This window comes from Saccostrea cucullata, unplaced genomic scaffold, assembly GCF_032062105.1.
Source record: "Saccostrea cucullata isolate Sc308-1 unplaced genomic scaffold, CSIRO_AGI_Scuc_v1 ctg376, whole genome shotgun sequence".
Lineage (NCBI taxonomy): Eukaryota > Metazoa > Mollusca > Bivalvia > Ostreida > Ostreidae > Saccostrea > Saccostrea cuccullata.
Window position 1 is genome coordinate 66,760 of NW_026933720.1, and position 17,977 is coordinate 84,736.

The following is a 17,977-nucleotide window of genomic DNA, read 5'->3' on the forward strand; positions in this document are numbered from 1 at the left end:
ATTTCAAATTTCTTTTTAAAGTTAAAAATTGATTAGGACATTTCAAGAAAGTGAAACTATCCTGGACAATACACGATCAAAATTTAATTTTAATCATGTTAATATTGTTCAAACAGTGCACAATATCTGTCAGTACAAAACAAACTTTTAAGAGAGTTGATTTACCTTCCAGGCAGCATCGTCAGAGCCCTCCACGCCTTTCCACATTATTGTGAGGAGGACAAGCAGCAGATTCTGACACAGCTCCTCGGTCCTCTCCCCGCTGTCCTTGACATATATTTTGTGGATTCCAAGGTTATCTAGAGCTCTCTGAATAGTATCCGCCTGCGTGAACCCTGAACTGACCCGCTTCTCTCTAGACAAGGTCGCAGAATTGTTTAAATCTATTGCACTATCACTGATTGAGAAAGAGGATGAAGAGGCCACGATGGAGGATGACCTTTGACCTACTGCTGTCAAATCCTCAACACTGGCACTGGAGCTCCTGCTGACTGACCTTGACCTATCATCCTCTGAGCTATTAATATCATCAAACGTTCTTGAAAGATAGAAAGGTGTTGTTGGCTCTTTTGGGGAAGACACTTTTTGACTATTATCACAGACGGAAACTGAAAGACTGTTAGGAACACTGATACTTGTATTGCACGAATCATTGAGTTGGGTTTGAGAATCACAGTCTGTAGCTGACTCCTCATTGAGAGTAAATTCCACATTTTTATCTTCAGAAATAAAAGAGTCTGACTGCTGAATTTCCTCTGTTTTTCTGAAGATGAAAAGCTTAGTTAAGGCTTCCTGCCAACCAAGCTGTTTAACAAACTGCTTGGCAGCTCCTGGCCTGTTCACCAGAATAAAAAGCAGCTGCAAAATAAAATTAATGAAATGAAATAAACGAATGCATAAAAATTATCAACCTTTAAGGGCCAGATCTCTGGACTGACAATTAAACAATAATACATGTACCTAATAGATGTACTGAAGAATACAAATAAATGTACAAGAAACTTAAATCATATGTACAGTTTACATAGGGACTCATAAAATTAGACAAAAAAGAAATTTCTGTTATTGTAACTGACGTTTTTATAATTAGCTGACACTCACCTGTCTACTGGCCTCTAACTTGATGTCTGATGCCGAGTAGTGGATCAGTTGTAACAGGGCCAGGATAGAGTTATAACTCTGAGGCACATCTGGTAAACAGATGAAAATTTCACTGATGATTAAACATTTAATGTTACTAAATATATGTTAAAATCAAATCACAGTTAAGACTATCCACTTTTTGTCAGCTATACAGCCAATAATTTATAACTCAGCTGTTAGTTTCTATATCCACCAGGCTTACCTAGTGCAGAGACTTGTTCTAGGAAGCGTTTGAACATTGGTCCCGAGACATCACAGTTTCTCATCAGCTCCACTAGACCTAAATGTCCAGTGTCCGATAAACGCAAAGGGAGCTTACTCTTCTCGTACACTTTGTCCGAGTTTAACAGCAGGTAGAGTACCTAATATCAGACAAGTACACATGATATACACCACTGTAAAGATCAAAATCAGAAATTCTAAATCAGGAGAACAATCTATATCTCTTATTTCTCTGCTGTGGTTCTAAAACATTTAAAGCTACATCTATAAACTTACACTGACACTAAAATATACATGTATAATGCCAAACACAATTTACCATAAAAACTGTCAATAATGAATGAAATGAAATTTTTTCCATACCTTGATTATTTTTTCATAATAAATGACAGATTTCCCAGGATGCACCAGCAGTCCGTACATGAGTTCACCCGTCTCTGGTTCAAACATCAGTAGGTGTAGCTGGTCGTTCTTTGTCTTACTTTCCAGCAGAGAAATCAGGACATCCATTGTCTCACACGCCTGGCAAACATCATTATACACAAAACTTATTATCTACATCATACCCTTAATTTATTTTTATATATTGCTTATCCTTCACTTAAATTTTGATGTTAGAGGAGAGTGCAGATTTTCCTTTTTAATTAAATTCTCAGAAAATTGAAGGAATGTAAAAAGCATTAAATTAAATCTTGAAAAATTATCTTAAATCTAATATATTATTCATTGATTATATAAAAACAAATGGTTGAGCAATGCTTTTTTAATTTGTTTGTAAACTAACCATATCTTCATCCTTGACAGCAAACAGGAATTTCAGGATGGCGTTCAGCTCATCATAAAAATTCAAAGATTGCAAAGACATAATCATTTATGGCTGGGGTAGAGGCTGGGCTATAAATCAACATTCAACTTATCATAATTCACCTTGACCAAAGAATCTGCATTACGAATAACAGTTAAACTTCATTTTCTATATGTTGATCAGAAGAAGAAAATAATCTTGTGCTTGAATTTTGTTTATTTTTTTCTCTTGGACACATCAGGTTTGGCATAATACAGTTTCAAAGTACATGACTGCATTAATTTACTTTCTCAAGGGGACTATGAGTTATCATCATAATAGACAAGATTTCAGATTACACAACATCTGGATTAGCATGTTTCACTGTCGCATCATGCTTAATGATCTTTTTGTCTAAAGTACACATAAAATTCATAAAAATATGCTCATTTGATAAACCACATACATGTATTAACTACTTTTAATGAAACCCCACAGCTTAAGTGAGTTATCTCTTTGTATTGACTGATTACCTATAAGCCAGATGTAGACTTACCTGTAGAACATTCTGATGATGTAGACTTACCTGTAGAACATTCTGATGATGTAACTTATAGAACATTTTTGTAGACTGACTTACCTGTAGAACATTCTGATGATGTAGACTTACCTGTAGAACATTCTGATGATGTAGACTTACCTGTAGAACATTCTGATGATGTAGACTTACCTGTAGAACATTCTGATGATGTAGACTTACCTGTAGAACATTCTGACGATATCCAGGACAAACTGAACTCCAAACCGCTTCCTGAAGAACTTTTTATCATCCTTAATGATGGTGGACAGGTACTGGATGTGACCTAAAACAAAATTTATCCAACTACAACTCAAATTAACTCACACATATAACTGTGTAAAAACACTGTAAACCAACTTTTATTTGTGTGTGAAATTCACGAGAGCCTCGTCACCGCCAAAATTTCTCTCCGCAAACCGGTCATAAAAGTTTCTGTGTCCATTAACAACATATCAAAATAAGATTTGATCGCGAAAAATTAATCATCGTGAACTAATTTACCTCTGGTAAATCATGAAAAAAAGTGGCCGCGAATAAAAGTTGGATTACAGTATATACATGTAATATCAGATTCTTTGAGAGATGAGGATAGTATCACATGGCAGTTTTCTATTTCTGAACGCAACCTCTGTACTCTCAAACCTCAGTATATTTTGATTATGTTCTCTAGATTAGGTATCTTGGTAAATTTTGAGTGGATTATTTGACTGATTATATAGGTACCCACCTATTCTGACAGGAAATTCACTGCTGCTCCAGATCCTGAAATCAAACAACAAGTACTGGTACATCTGGCTCAACAGAGTCTGGTTCACACTGGCTGTTGTTTCCAATAGCAACTGAACCGACATGAGCACATTCACATCTATCAACCGGGAATTCACCTTCAATGAAACACAATATCACATCTCAACAGTATTGTATGATTTTATTATTTGTAGATTTTACATTTTAGAATTCATTATAAACAAAAAATATTTCTGTAAAAATTATTTTCAACAAGTCATATAATTTAAACTTTATTAGTAGAAATCTTCTAACACACTTGGCTGTAATTTCATAGAAGTAGTTCTAGAATCTTAGTATCTGTCTACACTTACTTTTTGCAGTAGAGCCCCGATTGTCGCAGCCCCTCCTGTTCTGATCATTGCCTCCTGATTGGTTCCCTGTGAGTGGATCATGTGTCGCAGTAATGTAAGAAATCCCGCCACCTGATTCTGCTCCAGCTTGGAATCTGTCAAAACAATAAACAGAGAGTACTGTGCAAATTCTGTCTATATCATATTTACTAATAAAGTCAAACCCTTAAGGTGTGACACTTTTCTGAAAAAAAAATAATGATGTGCTGGACAATGCATTTCACCTACATACATGTGCAGTATTTGATATTTTTATGATAAAATTTCAATTCTCTTTCTGTTGGATATAAGTGTTTTCTAAAAACTGGTTACAAAAACCAAATTGAGCTGCAAGAATAAAGGAAAGACTCCACTTTTGGTGTTTAATGTCTGATGCCGAGTAGTGGATAAGTTGTAACAGGGCCAGTTTACACCAGACTAGGAGCACCCCATTTCTCACCTGAGTAGGAGCTGCTGGGGACGACCACCCAATCATCCTGATCCTGGTCTGGAGACATAGACTGGACAGCGTCCATCTGCTGGACAAGGTCAGAGTCAGGGACTGGTCCATTGTTGACTTGTTCCAGGAGTGGAAACAGAACCTGTATCCCCCCTATTCCGTTAATCACATCCTGAGTAGAAACAAAATTACCTGGTTCATTCATTTCATGTATTGATAAATTTATATGATGCTAAAGGAAATTTTATTATAATTTTTCAGGTAAGTTACATGGACTTAACCTAGTATTTAGTTTTGTTTGATAAGTTAAAATACTTCTAATAAGAGAAAACTTAATTTTACATAGAATCAAAAGAGATGTGTTTATCTACAGATATTTCTTTTATCACACCATAAACCTACCTTGATATCCCAGGTAACACACCTCTGGCCTGAAAAGTGTCCGTGATTTTGGTTAGGGGACAAGTCTACACACTCTCCATCTTTACAAGCCTGAAAATCAAATCAGGGTATTATTCAAACATTTCATCTGCTGCCTCTCAAAATATATTTGACTATACACAGAAAGCATTTCATAAACTCAAGTTCCACTTCAGCATTAAAGTAAAAGCTGCTCTATACCTTTCTTGTGTATTTAACATGTAGTTTACTACAACAAAACTTGGTTATATCGAAATCAACAGGACCTATGAAATTACTTTGCTATATCCATAATTTGTTATATCTGTACAAGAAATTCATTAAATTTAAATAGCTAGGGATCCAAGGTAACTTTGCTATAACCATAAATTCGCAATATCAGTGTTCGTACTTAATAGGTTTTACTATATTGCCTTACCTTAGCATTGTAGTAAACCACTGTTTTACCAGGAAAGTCTGTAAAATCTGGGAAATCGTCATCAAAAAATAGTACTGGATGATTTGGCCCTGAAAAATACACCAAAAGAAAATACTGACATTGTGAAAAAAAAAAATCAAGATGACACAGACAATGATGCAGCTGAATTTCACCACCAGATGCTTTCTGTACACTATACTGACCTGCCAGGTGCAGAGCTTTGACCTGAGCGGGGGTAACCGTGTCATGGAACACTGAGACTGACCCCAGCAGTCCCCCTAGATTGACTGGGACCCCCCACACATCCTCGTGGGTCCCTGTGGGGATGGTGGTGATCTCAGGATCGTCTGCGTTCTTTCTCGTGAACAGCCGTCTCAGCGGAGATTGTTTGATACTCTCAGTGTTTGCCGACTGGTTCTGATCCAGCAGTGCCTTCACCACAGCCTTGTTACAGGGACTACCTATCCTACAGTCTGTGAAGGGCTACAATTATACATGTACAATGTTGAGAAAATTTTTTAAATTGGTAAAATCTAACATATCTATCTGGAAAAATTGCATGTTAATTTATAGATACATGTCATTTCTGCAAGTCTGAAATAAAGAAACTGAATGTGGAATAAGACTTCTAAAATTTTTTCACCTCTGAGACATTGGGAAACTTGAGCTGTGAGCCGAGTTTGAGTTTTCCGTCAATGTAAATAAACAGCTGACTACTTGTGAAGGGTCGTCGGGAACTGCTATGGACAATGTCAATTGAGTGCTGCAATACAACAACAAATTAAACACAATCTTTTCTGCTTCCAAAACATGCATAAAATAAAACTGATATCCCATATTTTACAATTTCTATATACACTCAGATTAACAGCTACCCGTGGAGACTTACCCAGTGCTCGTCCCCCAGTGATGTGTCTGTGACCTCCACTGAACTGTGCTCTTTTCTGTTGTACACAGACACCACAAGGTCATACTCCATTGTAATGAATGCCTCAAACCCACAGCCAGAGTTGGAGACAAAACTGTCAATCAGAAAACATAATGGTAGTCTTATCCTAATTCTATCGCAAAAATCACAAGAAAATTTCAAACACATGATGTGAAATGTTTAGAGCATGTATTTATATCATACACAATATTTCTTACACACTGACATGTAAAGCTGTCTAGTGCCATACACTAGCTATGTTTTCTACACTGACCTGTAAAGCTGTCTTCTATAGACCTGTTCTGTAGTTCCAGCGGGGGAGGAATGGGAGTTTAGACAAACCCAGGTATGAAAGGCAAAAGCATTCCCTGGCCACTTCCTAATCCCAGGCATAGAAATAATCTATAACAACAAGATTAACACAGTCTACAGCAGTAAAAACTTCTGAATCAAAATCTATCTTCTATACATTCTCATAATTATGCTAATGCAAAAGGACCATATTCAACAATCATGTCATTTATTGGAGGATATCAAATCTGAAAGTATGACAGTTGGATTACACTCATATATTAGAATATAGAATGCACTGTACAAGATTACTATCTGGCAATTACTTGTTTACATCACAACTTGTTTTTGTATTTTTTTATGTTCGTAATGTCAAAGTTAATACCTCACTTTCCTCCATCAAAGTCAGGAAGTAATGAGCACCTTCCTTCCCATCATGCCTTGCCATTGTACATAATGCCCTCATCAATCTCGAAAAGTTAGGATTCTGGACAGGAAGAGTAAAATCATCAACATGATCATGCAAATGTAAGAGAAAGAAAACAAACAAAGTTAAGTTCAAGACTTAAAATTAACATTGGCACATGTATTGTTAGGTCAATTCAACTACTCAGGCTTTATCAAGTTTTGGGACCTGATGTTAAGATTGTAATTGTACATGTATTGTAAAAAGTACCTGATTTTCTTCCTCATCCAACTTTAAATGCCCTATCAGTTGCTTTAACTCTATAGCAGTAATCGAATGTGTGCCCAAGGTTTCCAGTAGATTTATTAACATTGCTGAAAAAAAAGGATGAAGTAATTGGTCCCTTAGAAACAACCTGACAGCACTCTTATATGCAAAGAAATTATCAAATTAACGTGAATATTCCAGATTCAGGTCCTTACCCACAGCTTTAGGGTCAATCTGTTTCTGTCTGCCCAGAACTTTGATGATGACAGAGATCATTCCCTCATTACAGCAGTTCATCTTGTTCTGTTTCTGAGAGCTCAAAGCACATAAGTGATCTGCCAACCAAATCTGTAGTTCCTTAGACTGAATATCAGGCAACCAGCACAGTAACATCAGTGCTGATTGAACATTTCTGATCATGTGACTTTTGCCTTCACAAAACTCCTCCTCCACCACCTGTAAATCAAATTATTTCAAATAACAATGAACCTGCATGTAGATAATGTACATTTATTTTAATATCAAAATTTGACATTAACTTTTATTCAGTATAATAATCAATCTATTCAGTTTGTGGATTCACCAGGTTGAGCACTCCTTTCAGCAGAGACATGGATGGCTGACCCAAGCTTTTTAGAGCTTCCACAAACTTCCAATACCCAACTCTTAATGCAAATCTCTCCTGAAACAACAGAAGATTCAGTTTAACCTTATACAATTATGGACTGTTAAGAAGGGAGACATCATCAATTATCAGGTCTGAGTAGGGTTGTCACCAGAGGGCGCTTGCGCCCGAGGGTGACAACCCTTCTCAGACCTGATAATTGGTGATGTCTCTCGTCTAAACAGTCCATGATAGTTTTTTAATCCTGAAGAATCAAAATTATCAAACAAATAGAGTAGAAAATAGTTAAGTCCTTGTGTTTCCCTACTCTGCTCTGATTTCATACTTTCAAAACATGTAAACAGACAACTTTGATGTCATAGTCACTGCATATTTAGCGGTCCTGCATATTAAGTAATTGTACGTTTATAATTATGAATAGGAGTTATCTGGCTTAAACTACTGTAATTTCATTCAAAGGGTGACAACACAGTTGTAACTGTGCATGGTCGCTATTTCATTGTCATCTGAAGGGAGACAACAGTTGTCACCCTGAGCGTGAGGGAGACATCATGAGTTGTCTCCCTGCATGTGACCTGCTCTAAACCAATCAGAGTCACTGTATAATATTGAAGGATACTGTATGCAGGGAAACTTTCACCTCCATTTTATTTTGGCTCCTCTCGCCCTACCCTCATTTGGGCGAATTTGAAACGGGACGAATTCAAAGAATACAGTATAATTTCTTAAACAAAACTATGACTGGGCGAATTTAAAACGGGGCAAAATTGTTTGTAAGTGTAAAAGGGCTAAAATAAGACGGGGCGAAAAGAACCCTGTATACAGTAATAATACATCTTTTGTTGTACATGATTGACAGTTTTAAATCTACAAAATGATATCTTACCTTGGCATTGATGGAGCCGGTGAGTACAGAGTTATCTTACCTTGGCATTGATGGAGCCTGTGAGTACAGAGTTATCTTACCTTGGCATTGATGGAGCCTGTGAGTACAGAGTTATCTTACCTTGGCATTGATGGAGCCGGTGAGTACAGAGTTATCTTACCTTGGCATTGATGGAGCCTGTGAGTACAGAGTTATCTTACCTTGACGTTGATGGAGCCTGTGAGTACAGAGTTATCTTACCTTGGCATTGATGGAGCCGGTGAGTACAGAGTGATCTTACCTTGGCATTGATGGAGCCAGTGAGTACAGAGTTATCTTACCTTGGCATTGATGGAGCCTGTGAGTACAGAGTTATCTTACCTTGGCATTGATGGAGCCGGTGAGTACAGAGTTATCTTACCTTGGCATTGATGGAGCCTGTGAGTACAGAGTTATCTTACCTTGGCATTGATGGAGCCGGTGAGTACAGAGTTATCTTACCTTGGCATTGATGGAGCCTGTGAGTACAGAGTTATCTTACCTTGGCATTGATGGAGCCGGTGAGTACAGTTATCTTACCTTGGCATTGGTGGAGCATGTGAGTACAGTTATCTTACCTTGGCATTGATGGAGCCGGTGAGTACAGAGTTATCTTACCTTGGCATTGATGGAGCCGGTGAGTACAGTTATCTTACCTTGGCATTGATGGAGCCGGTGAGTACAGAGTTATCTTACCTTGGCATTGATGGAGCCGGTGAGTACACAGTTATCTTACCTTGGCATTGATGGAGCCGGTGAGTACGGAGTTATCTTACCTTGGCATTGGTGGAGCCGGTGAGTACAGAGTTATCTTACCTTGGCATTGATGGAGCCGGTGAGTACAGAGTTATCTTAGTACAGAGTTATCTTACCTTGGCATTGATGGAGCCGGTGAGTACGGAGTTATCTTACCTTGGCATTGATGGAGCCAGTGAGTACAGAGTTATCTTACCTTGACATTGATGGAGCCAGTGAGTACACAGTTATCTTACCTTGACATTGATGGAGCCAGTGAGTACAGAGTTATCTTACCTTGGCATTGATGGAGCCTGTAGTACAGAGTTATCTTACCTTGGCATTGATGGAGCCTGTAGTACAGAGTTATCTTACCTTGGCATTGATGGAGCCAGTGAGTACAGAGTTATCTTACCTTGGCATTGATGGAGCCGGTGAGTACGGAGCAGATGACCTGTAACACAGACAGGGCCAGACACTGGGCCTCGGATCCCGTTAACTACAGCGGGAAATAATAAGGTTAGTCATATATAGCATTAAAATGTAAATACATGTAAAATGCTAAAACTGTGTCTTCTTTACCATTACATGTTAAAACCTATTAATTCTTAAAGTGCTTGAAATCTCACAGAAGTTTTCTGTAGGAGGGCCACCAGAGAATCAAACGTTCCTCCACTGACCAATGTGACCTGTAGAGCACCGCGATCCTGACAGGCCAGCATCTCATTGACAGCATCTACAACAGAGACGGAGGAAGAAGTGCCGAAAATTATGTACCATGGTATATAGACTAGATATTCACGAGCATTGTCCCCTTTTTTATCAATTCCCCCTGGTATAAGCCTTGTTTCCTTTAATTTATTGGTTTGTGTGCCTTCCTACTTACGGATCATACTGAGCTGCATCTGTTGATTAAATCCATTCTCTGATTGGATGTCGGCCGAGGTCAGTACCTCCATGTAACCCTCCATCACCTGAGACACCTCCACTTGTCTCTACAATCAACAATACACACCTGTCATCTTATCTGATACGGTATAGCGGGTTTTCTTGGTGGGTGTAAAATTTGGCGTTTTGCCTGCTGAAAGGTATGCCAATAATTTTGGCGTAATTTATATTAGCGGACACAGGGTTTCATCTCTTTGCAGTTGTACACTAAGAAGACTAAGTTAATTGTTAACTGACTATTTTAGCGATTAAAATTTTAGCGGGCTGCCATCAGAACGCCAAAATAAGCCAAAATTAGCACCCCGCTAAAATAACCTGCTATAAGGTACATTATTCATATCCGGGCATGAGAGGGGACCACAGAAAATAACATTTCACCATTTTACAATGAACACCATTTACTGTTTTTGTGATTAGGCTAGACAACAAAATAAGTTGATCACATATAAAGAAATTAGAAATTTAAAAAAAAGAGAGACTAAGAGGTAGTCAGTCACTAATTTGCATATGATGAAAATTGTCCACACTACCTGAAGATGATTCCATATAAAAAAACAGCTTTGAATTCAAATTTGATATATCCTATGTAAAATTTACTGTACATGCCCTAACAATCTTGCTACACTACCTAGAATCCACATATACAACATCTGAGTCCAGTGCTTCACTGAAGGATAGAGATATTTCCTATATATTTCTATGTAAAACTCTGACAATATTTTTGGAATGTACAAGTGTCTAAAAAACACTAGATCAAACTCCAAGAAAAAGCAAAGCAATATTCCTATAGATGCCTTTATATATACACTGACAAAAAGATGGATTATTTATGTCAAATAAGTTACTTTGTACATGCTTTTTAACTTTAGTTAACTCTTTGAAAAGAGATTTGTAGATTTTTCCTATATATTACACTGGAAGAAATATTTCATATATTGATCAAAGATTAGATGTTATGTATACACATGACATGGTTGCAGTCAAATTTGGGAAACATATATTCCTATGTAGAAAACCCACTTTTCATCAAACTTTTTACATACATGTTAACCTATTGTGATGAGAAAAGATTTTTAAAGATTTTTCCTATACATTCCTATGTCAAAAGCGGTAGCATTGCGCGCGTGTTGTTTAACATTTGGATTATCGAGGATCTTCCACATGAGTTGTAATATACATGTATATTTTAAGCCTATATAATGAAATCAGGTACCTAAACTAATTAATCTTATTTGAACAAATATCAACAGCAAAGAAGAATTCCACATGAAACACCTGGCCCAAGTTTGACATAAATTGTACAAATTCCTATATATTCCATGTAAAACATCGTTTTGCTTTGATTGAACAAACTGAATCTACACTACCTGAGGATGCTTCCAAGAGTGATCTTTGCTGAAATAGCCTAGAAGCAACAATTCTGAATGTTCATTCAATTTTTAAACAAAACAAGTGATGGCATGGTTTAATCTAGATCTAAAACAAGTTCGTATCTTTCGTTGTATAAATCAGATTTCCCGCGATGATCGAAAACGAAAGTAGAGATGTGCCACATGGCTTGGTCAATCGAATGATTTCTATTGACTTTATTGATAAAGTTGTGAGCTTCTGTGCTTTTAAAGATGATGTCAAATTTGTATTGAAAATTTTACTTCTTGCAAAAAAACATGAATTCAAATTTGATTTCCATGAAATTTACTGTACATGCCCTAACATCTTGCTCCCTAGAATCAGTCATATACAACATCTGAGTCCATGCTTCACTGAATGAGAGTGTAAAACTCTGACAATATTTTTGGAATGTACAAGTGTCTAAAAAACACTAGATCAAACTCCAAGAAAAAGCAAAGCAATATTCCTATAGATGCCTTTATATATACACTGACAAAAAGATGGATTATTTATGTCAAATAAGTTACTTTGTACATGCTTTTTAACTTAACTCTTTGAAAAGAGATTTGTACATCCACAGAATACACTGGAAGAAATATTTCATATATTGATCAAGATTAGATGTTACGTATACACATGACATGGTTGCAGTCAAATGGGAAACAAATTTCATGCAGAAAACCCACTTTTCATCAGACTTTTTAACAGTTCTCTGCATAAATGACCTTGATGTCAAAAGTTATGACCACAATACAATGATAAATCATTTATTTTTTTCTTTTATCTTTTTATTTTATTTTATATTTGCAAAATGATTGAAGTATAGAGTAGCAAAGAGTTTAAAGTTCTCATTCCAGAGATATTCAGAATGCAAGATTTTGAGTTTGAGTGTACCTACCACCTTAGATTTATTGTGCTATTTAAAAAAAAAAAGTACAAAGTAACAATAATATGTTACTTTCAGAAAACATTTGGTGCTTCAAGATAACTTTTCAGAAAACATGGGAAAAACTCTCAGATTCTCTTTGTAATCACTAATCAACAGTACAGAGTCTGTAGCTCTAAAATTCTTAATATGGTTTCTGCAATCATCTAAATAAGATAAGAGCCGTGCTTTGCCTTTTGGTGCCCTGCACTGACCTGGTCTGGACTTGATCCATGGATCACATGAACCATACACACAATACACTTGAGAGCGAGGTCCTTCATTTCTAGGAGATCCTGCCGCTGTTCATTGGCCGGTCCTGACAACTCGTTAGATGACATCATCTGTAGCAGAATGTCTAAGGTGGCTGGTGTAATTACCCTCAATGCATTGCTCTGAAGGAAAAAGGTTGTCTAATCAAAAAATCAGAATTTACATCACCTTCTATAGAACTAGACATTATCAAGATGATTTAAGGAGGAAAAAAACATTTATAAGTATCTTTCTCTCTCCATGCTCTCAGGCGACCATTTTCCTCTCCCCCTCTGAATGTTATCCTGTACCTGTGTTCCACACATCAGAGCTCCAAACAGATGGAGGAACGTAATCTTCAATGACACAGACAGACATGGCTTGTTACAGCAGTCTGAAAAGCAAATCACTCTTTATTTGTAGGGCTGGGCAGGGTACAATATATTAAAAAGGAAAAACATTAAATATAAAGATTTACCGTAGAAGAATGGCACCACCTCCACATGTAGTTCAGCTGGCCGGTATGTCATCCGACTCTTGTCCACAACCCAACTACAAATGTAACGTCAATAGGCAGTATGAATTGATAGATAATGCTTTCTTTTTGGGGTGATATGGAGCTTCAAAAACAATATGAACATGATTAAAAAAGAAATGCTTTAGGTATTAATTTTCCAAATTTTAACCTTTTGAGTCTCTTCCTCCAAACAAAGTAGGGATCGTATAAACATTCAAAGAAATGAACCATCAGTTTGAGGAACTCCTTCATCTGGACTTCCTGTAGAGCATTCTGGGATAGCTGGAACAGAAACTCAGACTTATAATACAGTTTTTATCAATATCAAAATAATCTAATTGAATGCAACTTACTTTTTCTGTTAACACTGTTCCTATGGTAACCAGGTGTTTCACAAACTGACAAGATCCCAGCAGTGGCACGTTATCATAATTCCTAGAAATAGAGAAGTCTAAAGGTGATATCTGATATCTCTAACTGATATCTCGAATATTATGGGAACATTGAAGCAAGTTGGGAGTTCTTCCACATGCTCTTTATGTCAGTCTACTAGAGTGTCTCAAATCCTTGGAAACTGAGGACCTTTTTTCTAGGTCAAAATAATGAGGTTTGACTGTATTTACATAGCAGACCAGCTTCTTTTAGACAGATTATAGATGGTTCTCATAAAATCATGCCATATGATATCCAATGGTGTCTGTATCTTAAATGACAGTCTAACTAGAATAAAAATATTTCAGAATACATGTATTAAACCAAACATGCACCCTGAGAATGCTAGAGTAATTAACTTACATGAATACATGAAATACTATACAATTATTGCTGTGTTTTGAGGTCAATACAATGATTTAGCCATCTGAGGAGTACAATATTCACCGAATACAATATTGACCGAAAAAAACAGCAATAACTGTTTTATTATATGATTAAATTATAGCAACTGCTTTATTATATGATTACATGTTAGCAATATGATTAAATGATAGCTAAATCATTGTATTGACCGAAAAAAACAGCAATAACTGTTTTATTATATGATTAAATTATAGCAACTGCTTTATTATATGATTACATGTTAGCAATATGATTAAATGATAGCAAACTCCAAAAAGTCTGTTTTTCGATTTAATTGAATATTTTAACAAGAAATTTCAACAATATTTAACACATTGTAACAGAATAAATGGTACAATAAAATATTGAAACATCAGCTTCTTTTGTCAGGTCAATCTGTCTATCACTGAACATTATAACCATTTTCACTTGAAGTTGACATTGTAATTGATAGTAATATTTGATGAATTGTTTAGAGTCAAAACTGGAAGGCCTGAGGCAATAGACTGAAAAGATGTTCTGGACATCTCTATGTGCTCTGTAACTGTGGTCTGTCCACTTTTACTTACTGAGTTACAAGTACTTGCATTCAGATTCGACAGTGTATTCGTTTCAGAAATACATGGACCCCCCACATTTTGAATGCCATATAATAAATATATTTATTCATTACATTGATACATTGAAACACAATTTGTATGAAATATTTCAATTTTTGTTTCATATTTGAATATAATGCTGAAAAAATAAGCAAATAAATACAGATCAATCAGTACTAACACGTATATATCTTTACTTACATGGATACAATGTACATACATTTGTAACATTTTTTTTCTGCTTCTGTTGAACTCACCTTGATATGATTATCAAACATTTTACGATGGACTCAGCGAAATGAATATGCTCGATACTCGAGTCCTCGTTGAATTTCTCCAGACATTGGTTGAGATGATGAGACAACATCTGTAGCAGGCCATCGGGAAGCTTAGTAAAATGGGGGCCCTCCTCTGAATATCTGAAAGTGGATTCATATTTATAGAGATTACAACTGTCAAAAACTCCTAATTATTAATTTTTCATGCTTTCTTTTTCAACTTTTCAAGGAATAAATCTGTACTGTTATATATAAATAAGGGGGAAAAAAGAATAACTACTACATGCACAAAAATTTTATTAAATATAATAAAGTATAGAGAGAAACAATTACCCTTCATTTAAATGCAAAAACTCCAGGTCAATTAAGTTCTGGTATGTGTCAACAAATTCATCTATGAATTCCTTTAAGATTGCAACATCATTCTGAAATAGAATTCAACAATATTTCAAACTAAATTGGCTATGTTTCTAAGGATGCAATTTAAAAATGGGTTTTTCTTCAAAACAATATCAATATCTTCACATTGCACATTCTGAAAGTCAATCATGTCAGTATAACACTCCTATAAAATATACAGTAATTTTGTAAATTTCTGAAGAGCTTCCGTTGGGCTCTCCCCCCCCCCCCCCCCCCCCCCTTTGGATGAGAGGAGGGGGGGGTGTCAAAACAGCATCCAGATCATTTGTGCCTAGCTATGCCTTTGATTGAAATACTGAGTCAAAGCAACATTTAATTCAGTGATGCAGCATGGTCAAATGTACATTAATACAAACCATCAGATTTATCAGAATTCTTCCCATATTATAAAATTTAAAAACTATTTCCTATAAATATTTGTGTAAACAAGGCCTGAATAAATACTTCCCTCAATGTGTATTAAATTTCAGAAGACAAGGGATATTCTACATATAAATATTGAACTTTACTGCTCTTTCAAAATGCTGTGTTAATTTACATTCCCTGTTAGCATGGTTAGTTTTTATCATTATAATTTATAGAATATCATAACTCCTTCATTCCTAACCAAGAAATAACATACATATTATATAGTTTTGTACTCAGTCTGATGTCAATATTATAAACATTTTAACAAGAGGCCCATGGGCCACATCGCTCACCTGAGCACTGTGGCTAGGAAAAAGTAGAACTGGTTTATTATTGAAAAGTTTAAATCCAAAAGTAGTCCCATGACTAATCATGGCTTTGCTATTCTTGAGGAAATGATTTTTAAAGAATTTTCCTATATATGTCTATGTAAAACTTTGATCGGCCATTGTGGCCCCGCCCTACCCCCAGGGGTCATGATTTGAACATTCTTGAATCTACACTACCTGAGGATGCTTCCATATAAATATGATCAATTATGGCTTTGTTATTCTAGAGAAGAAGATTTTTAAAGAATTTTCCTATATATTTCTATGTAAAACTTTGGTCGGCCATTTTGGCCCCGCCCTTCCCCCGGGGGTCATGATTTGAACAAACTTGAATCTACACTACCTGAGGATGTTTCCCCATAAGTTTCATCTTTCCAGGCACAGTGGTTCTTGAGAAGAAGATTTTTAAAACATGCCACCAAATTTTCATCAATTCCTGATTATCTCCCCTTGAATGAGGGCATGGCCCTTCATTTGAACAAACTTGAATCTCCTTCACCCAAAGATACTTTGTGGCAAGTTTGGTTAAAATTGGCCCAGCAGTTCTCGAGAAGAAGTTGAAAATGTCAAAAGTTTACAGACGGACAGCTGGACGGAAGACGGACATCAGGTGATAAGAAAAGCTCACTAGAGCTTTCAGCTCAGGTGAGCTAATAAAGAGATTTACGAATTAAATGTACATATCAAATGGTAAAAGAATGATTATGATTTAGTGTCAAGCATGAATGCGCTATGTAATACATCACTCAAGGTATAAATTGTTGTGTTCATAAACATGACCTTCTGTCATGTTAATAAGTTTAAATGAGGATATGAGGGTTGAATAAATATGATGATCAATGTATGGATTGGTACCAAAATTAAAGAGTATATCCAGTATCAAAAGATGAACTTCCATTATGTATTGGTCAGGCAGTTTGTCTCTAAAATTCTGCACAAGAGTAAGGAAATCAAATATCACTGATCACTTTACAATATATCTTAGGCTGTTTTGAAATTAAATTCTTAATGTAACCAGCAGATTGAACTAAATCATGATACTTGCTGTAATTCTGACTGACTGAGGCAATTATCTGGATCATTTGCTCTTGTTTATTTCTAATATTTCAGCATAGAGCATTGTAAATATAAACATATCTAGGGCCTAACTTTGTGCATCATCATGGTAGTATCGTTTATATATAAGATATATTTGGAAAAGGGGGAAAGTTCATTAAAATAAGGAGGGAACCTAACTCGGTCTAGCTTTCTAGTTAACTCAAACTAACAGCAATAATTATCACGTTTCGATTTTTGCAGATTGTTGTGTACCAATAAATGCACGATGTATTGAGATATAGGTAAAGGTGTGACATTGGACGTCCCCTTTCAAGCAGTCAGCTCTCCATGTCTATTTTTGGAGAGATGATACAAACTGAAACGGTAAACAAAGTTTGGGTGTATCTCACCTTGGAAGAAAATCTCATCCATATCTGAAACAATTTTTCAGCCGGTGTCAGCTCGGCCATGGTTTTAAAACATTGACTGAACGTTTCAGTGCATCCTATTTTCCCCTCTTCTCATCATCAGGTTAACAGCTTCCGGCTTCTTGACACAGGTGTTCATCGCTTTTGTTAAACGCTTATTGATTGGCTCACTGGAATTCCCGTTTTATACCGGTTGTTTTCATTCGGTTGCTTCTCTTATGGGGATCATTTCAAAACAGTTCCTTGAGAGGGAGCATATCAGAATAGTAGAAAGTTTTGATGTCGAGAAACTCGGCATAATCACT

At 36.2% G+C, this 17,977-nt stretch overlaps 1 protein-coding gene across 1 annotated transcript in view; it reads right to left on the minus strand.

Moving 5' to 3' along the window:
* The window catches only part of LOC134239055 (neurobeachin-like protein 1), a 43,798-nt gene extending 25,994 nt beyond the window's left edge, over window positions 1–17,804 (minus strand). The window contains 31 exon segments of the mRNA XM_062721199.1: window positions 166–858; window positions 1,102–1,190; window positions 1,346–1,505; window positions 1,729–1,887; window positions 2,150–2,237; window positions 2,239–2,259; window positions 2,910–3,012; window positions 3,457–3,613; window positions 3,830–3,963; window positions 4,308–4,479; window positions 4,710–4,799; window positions 5,146–5,234; window positions 5,349–5,628; window positions 5,789–5,908; window positions 6,035–6,167; window positions 6,348–6,475; window positions 6,750–6,851; window positions 7,041–7,144; window positions 7,253–7,493; window positions 7,621–7,719; window positions 9,717–9,800; window positions 9,931–10,037; window positions 10,188–10,296; window positions 12,782–12,961; window positions 13,130–13,212; window positions 13,297–13,370; window positions 13,505–13,617; window positions 13,689–13,770; window positions 15,029–15,190; window positions 15,383–15,474; window positions 17,655–17,804. Of these exon segments, the coding sequence (XP_062577183.1) occupies window positions 166–858; window positions 1,102–1,190; window positions 1,346–1,505; window positions 1,729–1,887; window positions 2,150–2,237; window positions 2,239–2,259; window positions 2,910–3,012; window positions 3,457–3,613; window positions 3,830–3,963; window positions 4,308–4,479; window positions 4,710–4,799; window positions 5,146–5,234; window positions 5,349–5,628; window positions 5,789–5,908; window positions 6,035–6,167; window positions 6,348–6,475; window positions 6,750–6,851; window positions 7,041–7,144; window positions 7,253–7,493; window positions 7,621–7,719; window positions 9,717–9,800; window positions 9,931–10,037; window positions 10,188–10,296; window positions 12,782–12,961; window positions 13,130–13,212; window positions 13,297–13,370; window positions 13,505–13,617; window positions 13,689–13,770; window positions 15,029–15,190; window positions 15,383–15,474; window positions 17,655–17,714 (4,308 nt within the window). The 5' untranslated portion in view covers window positions 17,715–17,804.
* Between the last annotated feature and the right edge of the window lie 173 nt (window positions 17,805–17,977).